General features: G+C 50.2%; 1 protein-coding gene across 1 annotated transcript; it reads left to right on the forward strand.

Annotated features, from left to right (window-relative positions):
• The first annotated feature begins 551 nt into the window (after positions 1-551).
• On the forward strand, positions 552-16,542 carry LOC118774196 (BRD4-interacting chromatin-remodeling complex-associated protein-like). The gene is made up of 15 exons (XM_036523355.1): positions 552-586; positions 5,199-5,244; positions 5,599-5,644; positions 6,402-6,467; positions 7,051-9,120; positions 9,273-9,467; positions 11,723-12,337; positions 12,464-12,638; positions 13,015-13,112; positions 13,244-13,366; positions 14,027-14,076; positions 14,254-14,402; positions 14,504-14,598; positions 14,713-14,815; positions 14,909-16,542. The coding sequence occupies exons 2-15, from the start codon at positions 5,204-5,206 to the stop codon at positions 16,540-16,542; spliced, it is 5,460 nt and encodes a 1,819-aa protein (XP_036379248.1). The 5' UTR covers positions 552-586; positions 5,199-5,203.
• The last annotated feature ends 3,475 nt before the right edge of the window (positions 16,543-20,017 follow it).

The raw sequence follows: 20,017 nt of genomic DNA on the forward strand, positions 1-20,017 counted from the left end.
ATTTATTTGGTAACATTGCCTACATTATTAATAACAGTGCATTTGGAGAAAATAGGTATAGAAATACGAATGACTTAAAACTACAAATAGTTGTATTTTGTGTAAGTACGTCGGTCTTTTCTGAGGTTGGAAAGTACCTCTTTCTTTGAGAATGTCATTTCTCTTGTTCGGTTCAAAATTACAGAATTATTGCCCAGTTCTTACCCGTAAATTCTTCCCAACAGTCTAGATATATGTTTTACAATAATTTGAGAACGAAATAAACCAATTAAAATCATTTTTGAAACATGGTATACATTGTACATGTAAAATGGTGATATTCCATAACTAACCAATACTCATTTATTCATCCATAGTTAAATACACCCGTCAGGAATTTTTCCGATAAGATTTTTTAATACACTAGGTATTATATGGACTATACGATATTATTGCTATCAGTTCACATTATAGAGTTTGTTTATTGAACAGGCAAACGCAGCAGGCTGTCCGTCCCTGCCTGAGTGTTGCTGTGTTGGGTCCTGTATGGAAGCCCGTGCGGGGCTGTTCCGGAGACCCCGCGCTACCTGCACCTCTATCGTCTCGGGTGAGTTTGTTACAATGTAGCAATTTCTCTATAAATCTGTAAACTCTATTAAAGCTGCATCATTCGCACACACCAAGCGGAACGCAAACACCACATTTACCTCCTTCAAAATACCAGAATCCCGCACGACCAAGTAATCGATCGATTACAAACTGATTTCCCAAACATACCCCCGGTCCAAGAGTATTCCAACATTAGCTAGCTAACTCAATATTTATACGCAATTGCTTTAAGGGAAGCAAGATGTATATTCATATTTAACTCTGATATCAGGATAGTGTTAAGAAAAATATTGCATAAACGTTGCTGTCAAGTGACTATTGATTTCTAACAAAATGATACAATTGCCAAATATATACTGCGTTTAAGCGTGTTTTTATATATTTATATAAAGATAAGCTGTGCTTGAATATCACAACTACTCATTCGAAATGCCATTGCCAGCTTAGATCAGGAGAGACAAGGGATAACACGACAGGTGTTAATACAAGACTAATATAGTCGATTTGTGCAAAAAACTACAAATGGGTTAGCTAGCTGATGTAGTATGCTAGCTAGTTAGCAACAGCACACATTACAAGCCGTGTTTTCTTCTTTCCCTCCCCCTCTTTCTTCATCCGTCTTTCCCCCTCATTTGCCTAGTCTCCAGCAATCAAAACTGGATAATTTAGCTGAAGAGTTCATACCAAACAAGTTTTGTGCAAGATTGTGCACACAGGTTGTGAGAGTGGGCTATGTTTTATCGATGCCTAGTGTTACTTTGGTCCCCGCCTACTTCAGTCTTTAGCGTTCTAATGGATGTTAATTTTAAACAAGCTGCTCGTCTAGAAATGAGTTCATGGTTTGAGGAGGGGGGTGTCATATCAAAATATTTTCTCATTAACTCGATGTTACCCGTTTAATTGGAAGGAAATCTGTGTTGCAGAAACATTGTGTTACGGCGCGCATGAAAATTGCGCGTTTTTACTTAGAGGTTGCACGCAAAGAAGCCGCAAATCAAAGCAGATGACTGGTTCCGAAATTGCACGCCTGTTATTCATTATTTTATTAAAATTGCAAGTGGTAGGCAGAGTCAGACGAGCCACTTTCATCGTGCTCTTCTCTCATACAGCTGGTCAAGCGCTTTTGTCTGGTTTCTTAGCCTACTCTGTGTGATGAATCATAACACGGTTGATTTATGTTATTTTATAAGGTACTTTGAATTGCTGCTGCTTTAAATGGGACGGTTAGCATGCCACTGATTGTGCAGTTTTCTCACCTGTAGATTGGGTAGACCTGCACACAGTTAATCTGCACTTAAAAAAACTTGCTGTGTTTATTCCTGTACATACATTGTGATTGACAAATCACTGCTGTTATTAATCATTGTTTTGACATATTGACAAAGACCTGTGTCATTTGTTTTAGTTTACTACTATCATGCACTGTCAACAGCTTTTGGCTCCACATGTCATTATGTTTGAAATGTATCTAAAGAGCTCTAAATTATTAATGTCACTAGTGGTTTTTTTTTTTCTTGGGGAAAATTTCAGCAGGAAAGCAAGAAATATGATCAGATATCAAATATGAACACATATTTTGGTCCCCTGCATTCTTTGTAGAATGAATGTGTGTGAAGTGTCTAATGACAGTAACACTGAGAAATCTTTCTCACTTGTTTTCTGATGGCGAAGTGAAACATCTGTGTTAAAAACTCAACTGTCTATGTTGAACCCACTCCCTTGTTTCAGACTTTCCGAAGTTGCCAGGGCTATTGAAAGTTTGGGTAAAAGACAAATGCTAGTGCTGTAGTGCCTCTGTCACTACATACATTGTATTGATGCAGAATCCACAATGCTATGTGTGTCTTTGGTATGATAAATGTCAAGTCTTCATTTAAAAGAAGGAAATGGAGGAGATGCACATTGCATTGCACTGAATAAGAATTTAATTCCTGGGCCTTTTAAAGTAGTTAGAGCATTCTTAATTCAATTTCAGATTTAACCAAAGGGATTTGATTCCTGTAATCAGAGCATTTGCATGGATTTATGTTGTTTGGTTGGTTTCAAATATTTTGATCATTGCAAGCAACAGATTCCAGCATCTGTGATTCCTCTGTTGCAACTGTAGATGCATCTGAAAGCACACTTGTATGTACTTCTGCTGTTGTTTGAAAACTGATGCTTGTCATATGTCCTGTTTTGTGATAGTAAGTTAAGTGTGGATTGTTGTGTTTTCCTACTCAGAACTGCTGACTATTATTTACCTTTCTTTGGCCCTCCATCATGTTTCTGCTTTGCTATAGACAGTATTTGCAATAATTGGGAAAGGCACAAAACATGAGGAAAAACTGGCCTTTGTGAGTGCTGGATTGAAAAGTAAATCAATAACAGGAATACTACAGCAAACGGTAACAAACATGCTATAAGAATAAACTTTAAAACAGAGTGGAGAAGAGGTTAATGGTTTTTCAAGAGCTGTTGTGAAGGGTAAGGCGAATAAGGTCTGGAATGCATAGACTAGCTGGCTGTGTAGACTCGGGTTGAGTGGTGTGTTTACTTCCGTAAAGATTATTTTTGCACAATGCCCCTTTAGGTTCTTTTCAACAAAGCCAGTCTTAGAGATGCTGTTTTAACAGTTGCTTCACAGCACAAAGCCTGTGATGGTGTGTCAGTGCTCCCTGAAAGACTTCTGAATACTTTGTAGAAACCACTGATATTTGTATCTGTGAGAAGTAAACCTGGTTTTAACTTGACACCAACAGTGTGTACCTTTTGCACCCAGGTATAATGGTATTGTCTGCTATAATGTCTCCTCGCCCTGCTCGAGCTGTCTCGAAGCAGCCGTCATGTCAGTTGCAAGTGGTGAAAGTCTCACTGCTTGGGGAGCGTCTGCGTGCTAAATTGATGATAATGAATGGGGACATTGTAATTTTACTCTGGCGCTGTAGTGCCTGAAGTGAACTCGAGCAAACTAGGCTTTACCTAGGCCTCAATCTAGGCCTCTCAGTCATCCTTAAGCAATTGTGTGAGGTCATCTTATGATCTCTTCCTGGTTAAGATTATCTCTCAAATTCCGTGACTGTTAGTCATACACTATATGGCCAAAAGTATGTGGACACCTGACCATCACTCCTATATGAGCTTATTGGACATCCCATTCCAAAACCATGGGCATTAATATGGAGTTGCCAGACACCCCCCCCCCCCTTTTGCAGCTATAACAGCCTCCACTCTTCTGGGAAGGCTTTACACAAGATTTTGGAGTGTGTCTGTGGGAATTTGTGCCCATTCAGCCAAAAGAGCATTTGTGAGGTCAGGCACTGATGTTGGACGAGAAGGCCTGGCTCACAATCGGCGTTCTAATTCATCCCAAAGGTCTTCAATGGGTCAGGGCTCTGTGCAGGCCACTGGAATTCCTCTACACCAACTCGTCAAACCATGTCTTTATGGACGTTGCTTTGTGCACAGGGGCACAGTCATGCTGGAACAGGAAAGAGCCTTCCCCAAACTGTTGCCACAAAGTTGGAAGCATACAATTGTCTTAAATATCTTTGTATGCTGTAGCATTAATCTTACCCTTCACAAATAAGGGGCCTAGCCCAACCCCTGAAAAACAGCCCCAGACCATTATCCCTCCTCCACCAAACTTTACAGTAGGCACTATGCATTCCGGTAGGTAGCATTTTCCTGGCATCCGCCAAACCCAGATTCATCCATTAGACTGCCAGATAGTGAAGCATGATTCATCATTCCAGAAAACACGTTTCCATTGCTCCAGAGTCCAGTGGCGGCATGCTTTGCACCACTCCATCCATCGTTTGGCATTGCACATAATGATGTTGGGCTTGTGTACAGCTGCTCGGCCATGGAAACCCATTTCATGAAGCACATACATCTACAGGACAAAGTAGTAAAAGTGAAGCACACGACTAACTATGTATTTTTTGAAGAAATATGTTTCATATATTAAGCAGTTGTCTTCTGTTGGTGCTCAGCATGTAAATGTCAGAATCATGAGTTATGTCAAGCATCTTGCAGTATCGGTCCTAAGCAGAACCAGATTCCTATCAGACTGTCTCATAAACGCAAATGTACAGCACACTGCCTCAGCTGATTTTCAGTTCTGCAGCGTTCTGTCAGACGTATGAACCTTTTGCAGGGGTATACCGTCAAAGGGATTAGTCACGTAGAGCCGAATTGTTTGAGTTACACAGAATATCCTCTGCCTCAGCCTTTCAGCTGTCTGTGCTTTAGATGTTTCACTGGCTCTTTCGGCAGTGTAAATCTAAGACCATTACGGTGTGACAGTATGCTGCTTCTCTGCAGTTCCTCTTGATGGGCAGTGTCCAGTACCCTTGTACGTTATTACCGTGCATGTATTTTCAGCTTTCATTCAGATTGTTAACCCGCATATACCTGTTTGGTTCACATCTGTTATTTTTCTTGTCCAGGAAGGAGGTTCACTAGATCTAATATTGTTAATATGTGTAAAGGCAGTCTTAACCAATGAGCTTTCTCCCCAAGGCTTTTCGGTGCTTAGTTGCTTGCTTTTACACCAGAGGTCATGGGTGGCAGCTGAGCTGGCAGGGAGAGTGTGCCTCCTGTGATTAACCTGTGCTTTTGCTTTGCAGTTGACATGGATGATGAAGACGGCAGGTGCTTGCTAGATGTAATTTGGTGAGTGTTTCATTTCGCAGGCCCCAGTGTCACTGTAAAGCGCCCTGTTGTGCGAACAAGAACACCGTGTAGGCGTGTGTCTAGTTTCAGGATGGTTTTGGAACGCCTCCCCATTCAAATGCAGTGGCCATTCCACTGTTTAGGCTGCACTAATGAGCCTGATCTGACGAGTGGTTGACTGCTATATTGCCTGTATATCTATTTGCAAACTAAAGTAGGTGTGATTTCATTAGGGAAGTGTTTTAGCATGCAGAAAGCTTGCTGTCATACAGTTAGTAAGTGAGCATTTTCAGGCCTCACTGGATGCACCAGGCTTGGTTGCAACTGCGTTATCTTGTCTTTCCTCTCCCACAGCGACCCACAGGCCCTCAACGACTTCCTTCATGGATCAGAAACACATGTAAGTGCGAGCGTCCTTGATGATTGGTCGAATTTAGAAATACTTTCTGTACCTTTCCACACAAGCATCAGATGCACTCTGATCACTCATCACTGTTCCACCCATATGGAATATGCAGCCATATACCAAACACAGTACTCACTGATACAAGCACACCCATATGACATGACCCGATGCTCACACCCTGATGCAAACCCTGGCTTCGGAAACAGTTTGCCCCCCCCCCCCCCCCCCCCACCCCCCACCCGCTATCCCAGTTTATGTGTGTGTCTGTCTTCCAGTGAGCTCCTCTGCTTGTTGGTGTTTCAAAACAATATTACTGCATCCCTTGATTTCAGTCCTGATTTTTAAAAAATTTTCTTCTTGAAAATGGAAATAATGAGGAAATACTAATTTGTTTCCTGTCTTCCCTGCTTCTTTTTGTCTGTGCCTCCTCTGTCCTTCTTAACCAACCCTCCTGCTCTGCTCTCCTTTCCCTCCATATCTGTCCCTGCTTCACTTGTCCTTTTGTCTGCTGGTTTGCTTGTGCCCGGTCTTGATTCTGCGTCCTCTTGTGTCTGCCAATCTCCCTCTGTGGTTGTCGTGTGGTCCGGTGTGTGTGTGTGTGTGTGTGTGTGTGTGTGTGTGTGTGTGTGTGTGTGTGTGTGCGTGTGTGTGCGTGTGTGTGCGTGTTTGTGCGTGTGTGCGCACGCCTGCTTTTGTGCCTGTGTGTGTGCCTGGCTGTCGGTCCTCCTGCCCTTCGTGTGTCTGCCTGTAGCTGGACACCGATGACCTGTTGGACGGCTCGGCTGACCCCTCCAGCTCCTTCTTCTCCAGTGCTGGGGTGAGTAACCCCCACCACCACCCATTTACACACTGTGCACCCAGCCTTCCCCACATCTCACATTTACACAACCAGAGGCCCATTCACATACATGTTACCCCATTTTCACCCAGTTTTTCTGTCTGCCGCCTCCTGTCCTTCTCTCTCTTTTATTTTGCTTTGTTGCGCCTCCCTTCCTCTTTCTCTCTCTTCCATAGTTCTCTGTCTGTGCTCTGTTTGCCATGTTGCTCATTAACTTTCTTGCTCAATATTTCAGTGCATGTGCGTTACTGTACGCGGTAGTATTTGTTCTGTATGATTTAACTTCTTTCCTCTTACTGCATTGTCAGTCTAATAACAGTTTCTCTTGCTGTCTTGCACCTTACTGTTCTTGTCATTGGTGTGCGAGAATATTCCAGTCAGCAGGAGAATCAGGTGTTAATGTCTGCGAACTTCCCATTGGTTCTGTCTCCTGCACCCCCTCCTGCTCTCTCTCTCTCTCTCTCTCTCTCTCTCTCTCTCTCTCTCTCTCTCTCTCTCTCTCTCATCCACCACCGTCTCATTCTCTTCCACATCTCACTCTCTCTCTCCCTCTCTCTCTCAGGGCCATGTGCCTGAGGTCCAGGCATCCAGTCAGCTGTCAGCGAGCGTGCCAGCAGGGGTGCCTAGCGGCAGCGTGGACTTGGACTTCCTGGAGGATGACGACATCCTGGGAGGCTCCTCCCCGGGAGGCGGCGGCGTGGGCGCAAACAGTGAGCCGTGCGACATCCTGCAGCAGAGCCTGGCCGAGGCCAACATCACGGAGCAGAGCCTGCAGGAGGCCGAGGCCGAGCTGGACCTGGGCTCCTTCGGGATACCCGGCCTGACGCCCGTGGTGCAGCCCCTGCACGATCCAGGCCTGGCCGGCGCGGGCGGGGCCGCCGTGGGGGTGGGTATCGGAGTCGGAGGTTCCGCACAGATCTTCCCTGGTGCAGCCTCCAGCTCCACCGCCACGCCCCCCGGCGCTGCGCCAGACATGATTGGGCCGGTGCTGGCTCACCCGGGCCTGCAGCTCCAGTCCCAGGTCATGAACAAGGCCATCAGCGTCCAGCCGTTTATGCAGCAGGTGGGCCTGGGGAACGTGACCCTGCAGCCCATCTCTGGCTTACAGGCCTTGCCCAATGGGAGTCAGTCAGGGCACTTGGGCATCGGGCAGATTCAGGTCGTGGGCCAGCCCACGGTCATGACTATTAACCAGTCTGGGCAGCCGATCCTGGCCAAAACCGTGGGAGGATACCAGCTGCACCAGCCTGGACCGGAGACTGGGGCTGCCAGTGCACAGGCCAGGCTGGGAGCATCGGTTCTGAGCTCCACGGCGGGTGGTGGCCTCTTGATTCAAGGAGGCAAGGCCAATTTGGCATCCCCAGCTCTCAACGGGGCTGTTGTTGGGGTGAGCAGCACCAGTACCACCAATAGCCTCGGTGGGAGCACTATGACCACTTCCAGCGGGCTGGTGGGGTTCAGCGGTGCCCCCCTGGGCGCGGGAATCGCAGCCCAACAGAAGGCCCTGAACCAAGGCGCCCTCATGCAGAACGTGATCATCCAACGCACCCCGACTCCCATCCAGCCCAAACCCCCCCAGGGGGGAGTCATTCAGCCCAGGCTCCCCACCGCCCCCTCCCTGCAGAACGATGCCAGCAAGGCCCTGGGGGTCCAGCAAGGCCAAGTCCCTGTCACCACCTCCCCGAACGTGGCCTTCTTGGCAGGCAAGCCGAGCGGCAACGTGGTCCTGAGCACACAGGCAGCGCCTCAGGGGGCGTCCTTCCCCCAGGCAATCTTCAAACAGCAGGCCCCGCACACAGGGGGCAAGCCGCTGAGCGTGCACGTGCTCAACCAGTCGGGCAGCATCGTCATCCCGTCACAGACTGTCCTGCAGGGGCAGAACCACCAGTTCCTGCTGCCCCAGCTGCAAGCGGGGGGTCAGATCCTGGCCCAGCACCCGGGCGGCCACATCATTACCAGCCAGGGCCCCGGCGGGCAGCTGATCGCCAACCAGATCCTTGCCACCAATCAGAACCTCAACCTTGGGCAGGTGCTGGGCCCGCAGGGGCACCCTGGCACCGCCCACATCTTGTCGGGACCCATCCAGCTGCAGCCGGGTCAGATCGGGCACCCCACTGTGTTCCAGATGCCCGTCTCGCTGGCCCAGACGCAGACGCAGGCACACCCCGTGGTGGGGCAGGCCCAGACGGTCATACAGGGGATGCCCCTCCAGAACTCCCTCGCCATGCTGAGCCAGGTGGAAGGCCTGGGCCCCGCTGTCAGCTTGCAGCCTCCTCCCCCGCAGCTGGCCGGCAGCGTCCCCAGCAGCAGCAGCGGCGGCAGCAGGGCGGCAGTGGCAGGCGCGTGCCAGCCCGTGGAGGGCGTGGCCGTGCTGGGCGGCGCTGCAGACCAGGCGCCCCACCCCGCCCCTCCTCCCTCCATCCTCACCGTGCAGACCGCTCCGCCCGTCTCCGTCCCCGTCCCCACCTCTTTGTCCTCCTCTCCGTCCTCCTCCTCCGCCTCATCTTCCTCCAACCCCCCGGTCGCCGCCCTGACGGCCCCTCCCGCACAGCACAGCCCCGGGAAGCTGCTCCTCGCGCCGCAGGGCTCCGGCATGATCCTGAGCCACGACTCCCTGATGTTCCTGCAGCAGGTCAGTGTGCCCTGCCGTGTGTTTGCCCACACAAACACATGTGTTTGTGAGCATATGTTGTTAGCCAACAAGCAAGCAGACAGCCTCTGACCTCTCTCTCTGATAACGGTTTTGCTCTTCCCGCCCTGGACCAATAAATCTGCTCGTATCAGGAGCAGCAGCAGCAGCAGCAGCAGCAAACAGGGAGTGCCTCGCCCACCTCTGGGTGTGTTCCCGCCTCTGTCATCGTCAGCAGCAACGCTGCTCCAGCCCCCTCGGGCCGAGACGGCCTATCAGCCGAGGCATGGTTGGGCCAGAGCTCCGCCCACCCTGTTGGCCCCTCCAACAAGGCAGCAGTGGTTTACCAGGTAGACACGTCCCCTTCGTTCAGCCCCTCCCACTTGCTGCAGCCTCTGCTGATTAGGACCCTGCCTCTCCCCGCAGTATTGTTTTGCTCTGCCATTTTCTCTGTTGTCAGTTACCGCTCCTGGTTGTATCATATTTAATTCACTTGCTGTTGCTGTTTCTTTTCCCCCGTAGTATTATTTCAGCTACCGCCACCCTAGCAAGTCCTGTGCTCCACTGTGCCCCCTATGATCCATCAGAAATCAGCATCCCAATGTAGCTTTAGTGGTGTGGGAGTATAAGCAGATACTTTCATACCCTCCTTTTGCTGACGTTACCTTGTTGAATATCAGTGTCCTTGGCACTAATCAGTCCTCTGTTTCTAGCATGAGTTTTTATGACAACTGTGTGCAATACCGTTGCTGTTTGCCAGTTTTCTTTAGTTCCTCTTCTGTTTAAGCTGTTGCTTTCCACATTGCATGGATATGCTCACTCCCCTGTTGATGCTTGCTTGAAAGTACTATCCTTTGGTTCTGTACAACTAGTGGGCTGTGTTTGGTCAGTAGTGTGATTGAATTCCTCACAGCATATTGCTGTTTGAATGTGAAAGTTTTTCTATACTTCTGGTGTGTGTATCAGTTTCAGCTGAAGATAAAATACATGCACAAATACAGCATGTAAAAGGCTATTAATGTTAAATAAAAAAATGAGCTACGCGTGCTTATTTGAGGGATAATGATATTACATGTGGATATGTGATAGAATCCCTTTGAAGTCATCTGTTCCTCATTTCTCTGCCGCTCCCCCTCTTGAGCAACGCCCCCATCCTCATTCAAAAGCTGGTATGGCAGTGCTGTACTACACTGAGTCCTCTGTTTCTGCTGACGCGCACACACTTCTGCTAACTCTTATGTACCCTCCTTCATATACTTGTCCCTTCTTTTAGCCTCCCGCTAGCCTGTACTACTCCTGGGTCAGATCTGTGCTTATTGTACCCCTCCCCCAAACAATGATTGTCTGCCTGAATGAATTTCCCCACAGTCCCCCGTGTCCCACTCTCAACCCCTCAGACTTCTGGGTCATGATGACATTCTTTGGCTAAATGATTCCACCCCCCGAATCTATCATGTACACTAGACCTAATCATCTCAACTAAATTGCAGTCAAGGACAAAGGGATTTATGAGGGCTTACTGGAAAGGGCTGGTATTTTTAGGACAGTGTTTTTTTGCTCTCTGCCTTTGAAGGCAACTTGATACTCCAAGAAAAGTCATTTATCAGTTTTGGTTATGAAATGGTAGTTTTATTGCACTATATTTTACTTTATTTATATTTTTTCTTTTTTGTGTGCATGAAGCGATTAGTGTGGGATATTAAGTGTGACAGTTCTTTCTTGATGTCTAGCCTGAAATGTGATCTTTAGTTTTTAACTTTAATTACTTAACTTCCTAAGTACTCTCTGAAATTGTCATGAAGCAGAGGTTTGAACTGAAATTATACAAAATCGGCCAGGTTTCATTACCATTACATCTTAGTTGTGCTTTCAGTCATAATATTTTGATGGTGTTCCATGTTCTTTGGTGCTGTGCATTTTAAATGTATTTGCTTGGACAGAATTCACTCTTGTTGTGCTCTTTTGAATGAGGTGCATTAATGTGTGCCTTAGCTCACTGCTGCACTCTTCACAACGTTTGTGGGTTGTGAGTGGAAAAATTTGAAAAACAAATGTCAAAACAACAATCGGAAAAACGTTTGGAGCTGGGCCGCCCCCCCCCCCGCGCCCCGTGACACTGCTGCTGCTGCATCTGTGTTTGTGCTGCTTGGGCTGACTGTTGCCTCTCCCTGATTGGTTTGATTGCACCTGTCAGGGCTTTGGCCTTTTCTCCACATCCGTGCACTGACGTGTCTGAAATGCTCTGTGCCTTATTAGGTATATGTCATTTTTTGACAGCTCAGTATTTGAGTGTCGATATCACTGGAAATTGAAAAATTCACTAATGTATGGAGCTGTGTAAATTGTGATCTGAATCCTTTTTTTGCCAAATAATTTAAATAGCCTAGCTAGTTAACAGGTAATAACCCCAATTTATGGGTCAATGATAAAATCACGCTCTAAATAGTTTTATAAAGATTATTTATGAGTTTATTTAGAAATTCTTGAATTGTCAGTGGTGTTTAATATTTTACTTGAAAGTAGTATTAATGTTTAACATAACATAATTTAATTCCTTATGTTAATACCTCACACCTGTTTGCACCTCCTGTTCCTGTAAAAACAGATCCCCTCGACAGGACACCAGCAGCAGACGAAAGGGCTCGGGGCGTCTCCTTCACATCCGCTGTCTGCCCATTCAGCGGCCTCTTCGCTCGGTCAGACGGGCAGCCCCCAGCCCGCGCAGCCCCCTTCGGTAATTCTGGGCCAACAGATACAGTCGCCCCTCCACCAACAGCAGCAGTCCCGGCCGCCCTCCGAACCCCCACCCCAGATCCAGCCGCAGCCCCCGTCCCGCTCCTGCACCCCTTCCTCCCTGCCCCCCCTCTTCATCATCCACAACCAAATTGGGGACTCCCCCCAGCAACCACAGCAACCTCAACCCCAGGCCCAGCCCCTGGCGCAGAGCCGCCCCCCATCCCAGCCCGCCCCCTTCCAGCAAGAAGCGCCCCCCTCCTCCTGCTCCCCAAAGCCCCCCCGCGTGCCGCCCGTGCAGTTCCAGTTCGCAGCTCCGCCGGCAGGCGCCTCCCTGGGCGCGGCGGCGAAGCAGCAGGCCCCTGTGCTGAGCCTGACGGCGGAGCAGCAGCAGACCCTGCAGCTGGTCAGCGCTCAGCTGCAGACCCTGTCGGCCATCGCCCAGCCGTCCCCCCAGCAGAAACAGCTGCTGGACAGACTGCACCAGGTAGGCCTCCGGCGTGCCCACGTGAGACTCTTTACCAGAGCTATAGAGAGTGCCGTCTCTCTATAGCTCCAAGCGGGAGCACCCTCTGACAGCTGTCTGCTCTCCCCGTCTCGCCTGCCCTCTCAGGTCCAGCACAGTATTATCCTGCAGGCGAAGCAGCAGGCACAGCCGCAGACTCTCGGCCCCAGCCAGTTCAGCCCTCAGCAGGACACACCCTCCGCTCACATCGTGGCATCGTCAGCTGGCGCCAGCACCTCCATGCTGCAGCAGACCACAGTGCTAGTGAAGACTCCGGCTCCGGGTCAGACTCCCTTCACCTCCTGTTGAACGTCAGGGATCCAGGCTCCTGTTTAACATTGATGTCAGAGGGCTGTTGACCTTGATTTTGACTTGATGAGAATCATTTTTTTGGTCAAATTGGAACAAGTCTGGTGTGAGTGAATTGCAAGTGTTCCATGAAAGAAAGTCATTTCAAGACAGTAGAAAATGTACCTCAGAGATTGTTTGGGTCTACCAGACCCACACCAGAGGCCCTTACGAGTTCCTGTAACTGCTTTTTGTGTTCATTGAATTGCAGATCCATCCTTGGTGCCATCAGTATGTTTTTTAGTCACATAAGTGAATGCTCCTGTATGTTCATTGCTCACTCTTGGCTGTTTTTGTTTTTTCCCCTTCAGTATCCAGCGAAGTGAAGGTGTTCCCAGGTGCTCCCGCAACAGCAGGGCCTGTGGTTAAGCAGGAGATCAGCTCAGTCGGCCTTACGCAGTCCGTGCAGGTGAGGAACAGCCTCATTCCCGCGACAACTGCCAAACTGACGCCAACGTTTGAACAGCTAACAGTGTGTCACCGTCTGCCTCTCTCCTCCTTCCCCTTTCACCCCGATTGCCTTGTCTTCCTGTCTCCCAGTCAAAGCAGGGGGTGATCAATTCGGTTGGGGGTCTGTCTGTGGCCAAGGGGGGTCTGCAGGTAATGGGCACCGGAGTCTCCCAGTTGAGTGCTCCCCAGCCTCCTGCTCCAGTACAGACACAGGTGAGGGACCCGAAACCCTCCTCTGCACCTCCACATGTTCATGAATACATAGACGCTGCAGTCCATCTGGGTTTTAAAGTGTCATCTCTGACCCCAGTCTTTTTTGACCTGGTGCAGCAATGTAGCATAGTGGTTAAGGAGCAGGACTCGTAACCGAAAGGATGCCGGTTCAATTCCCCGCTGGGGCACTGCTGCTGTACCCTTGGGCTAGCCACAATTGCCTCAGTAAAATATCCAGTTGTATAAATAGATAATGTTGTAAAGTAAATAAATTGTAACTGATGTAAGTCACTCTGGATAAGAGCATCTGCTAAATACCAGTAATGTAATGGTGTAAGAGCTCTAGCCAGGGAGTGCTGCCTCTGATCTCTTTGGTGTGTGCAAGCTAAGAATTGTGCTGCAATTTCTTTAGGTCTAGTAATAAAACTCAGCCGCTTATAGAAAACACATAGTCACACCGTTGAGGAAACACACCATCATGTGATATCTGGGCTACATGTGACATTTGGAGTGCATATTTCAAAATAAAAGCACCATACAGTGTCCTGGCACAACTTAATATACATTACAGTTTAAATATTCAAGGGTAATTTTGCTGACAGAGCATCCACATTGTGCATCTGTGACCAAGTATGTACTGTTTTTTTTTCCCCTTCATAGACTACAGCATTAAAGATGCCTTTTTCCATGAAGCCCAGCAAGGAAGCCAGGTTGGTAATTTGCGCGCGCATGAAGAGGGATGCATTTGTGTGTCTTTGTGTTCTTGTGTATGTGCAGCGGCCTGCGTCTTTGGGGTAGTTAATGTTCTTGGTGTTGAAGTGTCTTCATGCAGCCTCTGTCCTCCAGTTATGAACCCGTGTGTCGGGCTCTCCTCTCTGTGTCTGCAGGATGCTGGAGCAGCTGAGGAAGCAGCAGGGCTCGGTGCTGCACCCGGACTACAGCTCGCCCTTCCGCTCCTTCGCAGACGCCCTCCAGAGGCTCATCCCCTATCACCTGTACCAGGGCACCCCTTCCTCCCTGCAGGACTACCGCAGAGGTAGAACCCAAATCCCCACGGCCTCCGCCCGGTCCCCTTCCAGCACCTCAGAACCCCGCCCGCTCCGTGTCACTATGTAACTCTTCCCTCTCTGCCTCCAGTGGATGAGGAGTTTGAGAGCGTTTCCAGCCAGCTGTTGAAGCGGACGCAGGCCATGCTCGATAAGTATCGTCTGCTGCTCTTCGAGGAGTCCAAGGTACAATTGACAATTCCTGCCTTTGTGCGTGTGTCCTACAATATACATTTGTGTGTGTGTCTGTGTGGGTGTGTACTGCTGTTATACACTTCTTTGCATTCCCTCCTTGAGCAGAGGCTGGGTCCCTCGGCAGAGATGGTGATGATTGACAGGATGTTCATCCAGGAGGAGAAGACTGCTCTGAACCAGGACCGGCTCCTGGCCAAGGAGAGACCAGGTGGGTTGACATGTAGCGCCCTGTGGACCCTGCTTACACGCATGCCACCCTGGCCGTGGTCACAGCTGACCCTGTCCTCTGGTCCCTCCACAGACGAGTACGCGGCCCTCCAGAGTGCCACGGCCAGCACACAGCACCCTGCAGAGCCCAGTGCCATGAAGGCCGCAGCCCCCGCAGCAGCCACGCCCACGCAGACGCCCGCTCCCACCCACTACCCGCCCACAAAGCTGGTGATTAAGCAGGGTGGGGGCGGGGCCTCCGTGTCCTGGTCCACGAGTTCCGCCCCGACCCCAGCGGCAGCGAGGCTGGGATCGGCCGATCAGGGCTCCTCTCTCACCTCCACCCCCGGCTTCTCCCGCTCCGGGGGCGGCGGCGATGACGACGACTCCCTCCCCCAGCGCAGCAGCAAGCCGCCCATCAAGACGTACGAGGCGCGCCGGCGCATCGGCCTGAAGCTGAAGATCAAGCAGGAGGCAGGCCTCACCAAGGTGGTCCACAACACGGCGCTGGACCCGGTCCACTCGCAGAGCCAGCCTCCGCCCCGCCCTGACCCGCAGCAGCGGCAGTCCCCTCAGAAGCAGCAGCAGCCCAGGCCCGCCACTCCCGCCGTTCCTGCCGTGGCCGCCGTCAGGACTCCTCCCCGCACCTGCAGCTCCGCCCCCTCGCCGGCCGTCAGTGTGGTGACCTCGCTCGCCGGCCCTGCCCACCGTGCGGCTCCCTCCTCCACAGTGTCCACCTCCCTCTCTTCGTCGACCTCCTCCTTTTCTTCGCCGCAGATGAACGGGACCCTGGAGCACCACGAGGTGGGCGGTGGCAAAGGGAACGCCGTGGCGACGCCGCCGACCTCCTGCCGGCTCCCCTTGCGCAAAACCTACCGGGAGAACATCAGCCCGCCCCTGCGGCCGGGGGTGGCCGGGGGCGGGGGCACGGCACACCCTCCCCAGCACCCCGCGAACCTCCACCGCCTGTCGCCCCGGTCCCGGGGCTCCCCCTCCCCTCCGGGCCGGACAGTGATCGCCAGCATGAAGGTGGAGAACCGGGGGGGCAAGGGCCACTCCCAGGACCACACGAACGCAGGGCGGGGCCCGGGGGGAGGCGGGGCTAACGCACAGAGCCGGGCCTCCTCCCCGGGGCTCATGCACGAGCTGGCAGAGGTGGAGGAAGCCTTTTATAGGGGCATGGTCAAAAATCGGCACCCTCTACACCACTCAGGGGAGGAGGATGAGGAGCAGGAGGACAGAGAGCGTGGGGGTGGCTTGGGACGAGTTCAGGGGGGCGGTGGAAAGGGCAGGGAGAGGCCACCCAGGGCGGAACAGCAGGCCCCCGCGCCTCCCTCACCCACGGGCTCCTCCTGCTCCTGGGACTCCTTGCTCCCCGCCAAGCGGCACAAGTCGGACTCCCCCGACATGGACAACGCCAGCTTCTCCAGCGGCAGCCCCCCGCCGGACGACTCGCTCAACGAGCACCTACAGAGCGCCATAGACAGCATCCTGAACCTGCAGCAGGGGGCGCCCTCCGCCTGCGTCAGTGGGAGCGCGGCCGGGGCGCCGGGGGTCAATCCGTCGCACCAGTCCCAAACCCAGCGGCGGGCTGACCCCTCGGCCGCCCCTTACAGACCCGCCCCGCCGTTGCTGGCATCTCAGCGCTCGCAGCTAGGGGGCGCAGGTGGGGAGTTCTCCTCCCGGGGACAGAACGGCAAGCTGGCCTCACGGACGTACAGCAGATAACAGCCCCCGACCCTGCGGGGGATTGGAAGACTGGGGGGGGGGGGGGGGTGCTGGGGGGGCTCGAAGGAGGGGTTGCTTTCTTATCTCTGTGCTCTGTCCAGCTGTGTCTGGTGCATCTGTGTGGTAGGAGGTTTTGAATGGAAATAAAACTTTTTGATTTGCCAAGGGGACCCTTGTCAAGCCCGCTGTGCAGAGAAGGAAAGGAGAGGTGTGCTTAGCTGTGCAGTGTACTCTCAGGCTGGTTTAGGGGGCTCCGTGAAATGAGATGGCTCGGTAACACAAAACCCCGACAAGTGCTGAATCGTGCAGTTAAACAGCACATGACCAAATCCCAGCTGTGCCCTGATCTTCGTAACCTTGTCTGCCATACACTGGCTGTGGCCTTTGGCTGATATGCATGGTGTGGCTCCACTTCAGCGCGTCAGAGTGCTGGGCTCCACTGTGGGTCTCCGGGATCCTGAGTGTGCTGGACAGACTGAAGTGAGAGTCGCCACTGTGCAGGAGAGACTGTGGCTCTGCACCTTGACTCTGTCCCTTTCAGATATTCTGGCTTTTGGCATTTTAAGTGTCCTTATCTTGGGTTGAGAAAGTGTAGTATCCCGGGTGCACCTTGCCCTCGCTCAAATCCCACAACGCCTAAAAAACAAACACCCTCTGTTAAAACCTTAAATGAATTGGTAGGGAATTCTCATGAGCTGAAGGATGCACACCTCCCTGGTAGAATTTGTCACTGGGATTGAATTGGGTGGGATATTGAGAGAGGTGGATTCTAGCCTTACACAACCACAGACCCCAGCCTTGAAGCGGTGCCCTTTCAGCTCACCACATCGGTTTTTCGCGCAGTCTAGAGCATACTCTCACGTACCCTGAAACACGAAGGGTGTACGCCTGCCTGTGTGGCCTCTGTAACTCGCTGGGCTTTCCCCGGTCCCTCGGAAGCCAGCTGGCTGGACAATCAGCAGCACCGGCAAAAACGCTGATTGGTACCAGCGGGCAGAGGATGTCACACTGAGGGAGTGACATGGCGGTGTTACTCCGGTGCGTGGCCGCTGCCTCTGGGTGTGTCCTCTCTCATTCAGCGCGTTAGTCAGTGTTTCTCTGTTTCCATTGTGTTTGCACTGTCACTCCTGGAGTTGCTCTGCATTAGTCTCTGATGTGAGAGGTGATGTAAATCTGCTGTGGACAGCAGTGGGTCGCATATTTGACAGGCAAGTGCTAATAAATTTATTGATTTGCTAAATGGTTGCATTCCTGCAGGCCTGTCAGCCACAGCTGAGCAGCTCGGTGGTTTAATATTTAACCTTTAATTCCACAACTCTAGGAAAGACGGTGAATGTAACTCAGTGTGAGAGGGAACGGCAAAGCTGCCACTGATGCAGTCATTGCACACCGGACTCTGGGACCCATGTCAGAGAGTCTGTCCATCTGTCTGTCTGTCTCTCTACCCATTTTCCCCGCTGTTTTCTCTTATATGTGTCACTGTTATCATGGAGCCCCTATGTGCCTCTATGTATCTTCCCTTGTTCCACGCTGCAGGACAGACAAGTCATGCCTACAGTTCCCCATCCAGAACACTGTGTGGCAGCAGTGAGTCTGGACAGAGTATATGAGAGTTTCTCCACACTGGCAAGCCCCCAACCCCAGCCTTGCGAAGGAATGAAAAGACTTTTTCAAATGCAGACACTTTACCTCTTCACTTGATTTCCTTATTCAATGTGAATTTTCCCCTTATTTTACCCCACACAGTTCAGACGTAAATACAGCAAAATCCCTGGGAGCAGTAACCCTCATTGCTTAGTGTGCTGCCTATAAATATTTGTGGCTGACTGCAATGGTCTGAACTGGAGCTGGACTGCATGGACTCATGCACCTTAAGCGCTGACCCCAGTTTAGGGATAACGCTGGAGTTCTGTGGACAGCGGTGTACTTCAGGTCTGTGGGTAGCAAACACAGCCAGCCACAGCATTAATGAAGCTGCAGCCTTAATACACTGTTGGGTCTAAAAAATCAAACCTACAGACAACAGTTTTGCATTTTTAGTTCAGTTGGGAAATGCTATATCAGTTTGTTTGGTTACTTTATTTCAAATAAAAGTACTAAGAACATTTTTTGAATACAATCAAGCAGCTCTTGATTGTCTTTTAAAATCCAGATGAATAAATGTTCAGGACATTTTCTGAATTCAGACCAGAATTACACCAGTGTCCATAGAATTCACAGCAATGAAAAAATTGATGTTGGCCATCTTACAACACCAGCCAATCCCAGCGGTGTAATTTCGAAATGACATGTTGACGGACGGGCAGCACCCGTGGATGGATGTGGTATGTTCACTTTGTGCTACAAACCGTGCGCTGTGCCTCCCGATTGTGTGAACTACGCACATGGATACAGATTCACGTCTGGAGAGCCAGCTGGACAGAACACAGACTGACTGACTCATGCATTTCAGTCGGTTGGTTTTAAAACTGTTTAAAATGGTTGAACCAGGTTGTCCCTCGTTGTCTTTTCAAATGGACTCTGTCTCTGTCCCTCTTCCCCCTTTTACTCTGATAGCCCAGCTAAGCCTTCTGGACAACACACAAATCAAACAGCATAAACAATGAATTAAAAAAGAATAATACTAAAAGAAACATTTAAAAATGTAAGAGAATTTGAAATATAGTACTACAGATTAATTTTGTACTGTATTTATTGTGTATAATGATAAACTTTTTTTAAAAAAGAACTGTACATTTAGTAAAACTGTAAATTAAACCTTGCTTCTTTTTAAAAAGAAGAAAGTTCATTTCTCTTTATTGAAGTGACTGTTTTTGTTTTGCAATAGAAGAATGAGTTGGGGACATATTGTGAATGACAACTGGTTGTGTTGATATGGCAATGGGCTACAAAAGCTTTAGACAGATAGCGTCTAGGGTCCCATTATCCAGTAAACCTTGCCTCAGCCAGTTAGAGTAGAAAGCATAACCGAACTTATGCCAGTACAGGGTTGGTGGGCTCCAGCTCCTGTAGGAGTGCAGGGTACCATGTAATTCAGTTTGATGCACTAGGTGGCGCATATGAGTTACATTTCAAAGTTGGTAGTTGATGAATTTGGATGTGGCACAAGGGGCGTAGAGGAAAGGAGGAGTAATAGCTAAGAATTATAAGTATTTTCCAAATGTGGCTTGTCTCAACAGAGCCAAATGAGAAGAGTCTAAGGAAAGGGTCCCACCCATGCAAACTGTAACAACAGAGCTGAAAAAATGGTGAAATGGTGTCAGATTTGACAAGAATAGAGGATGGTGTAAAGTTCATTACAGCACATCATGACCAGTGGCTTCTTTGAGTGGCTATATTTAAAAGCGTGTGTTCCATGGCGAAAAGACCTCAGACTCCTCCTCTGTTTTGATGTACCACCTCCCTCCCCCCCACCCCTTCCCAATCGGGATCTATGCAGCACACTTTCCAGGGCTTGCCCCAGAGTGTTCGTCAG

This window comes from Megalops cyprinoides, chromosome 3 (assembly GCF_013368585.1).
Source record: "Megalops cyprinoides isolate fMegCyp1 chromosome 3, fMegCyp1.pri, whole genome shotgun sequence".
NCBI lineage: Eukaryota > Metazoa > Chordata > Actinopteri > Elopiformes > Megalopidae > Megalops > Megalops cyprinoides.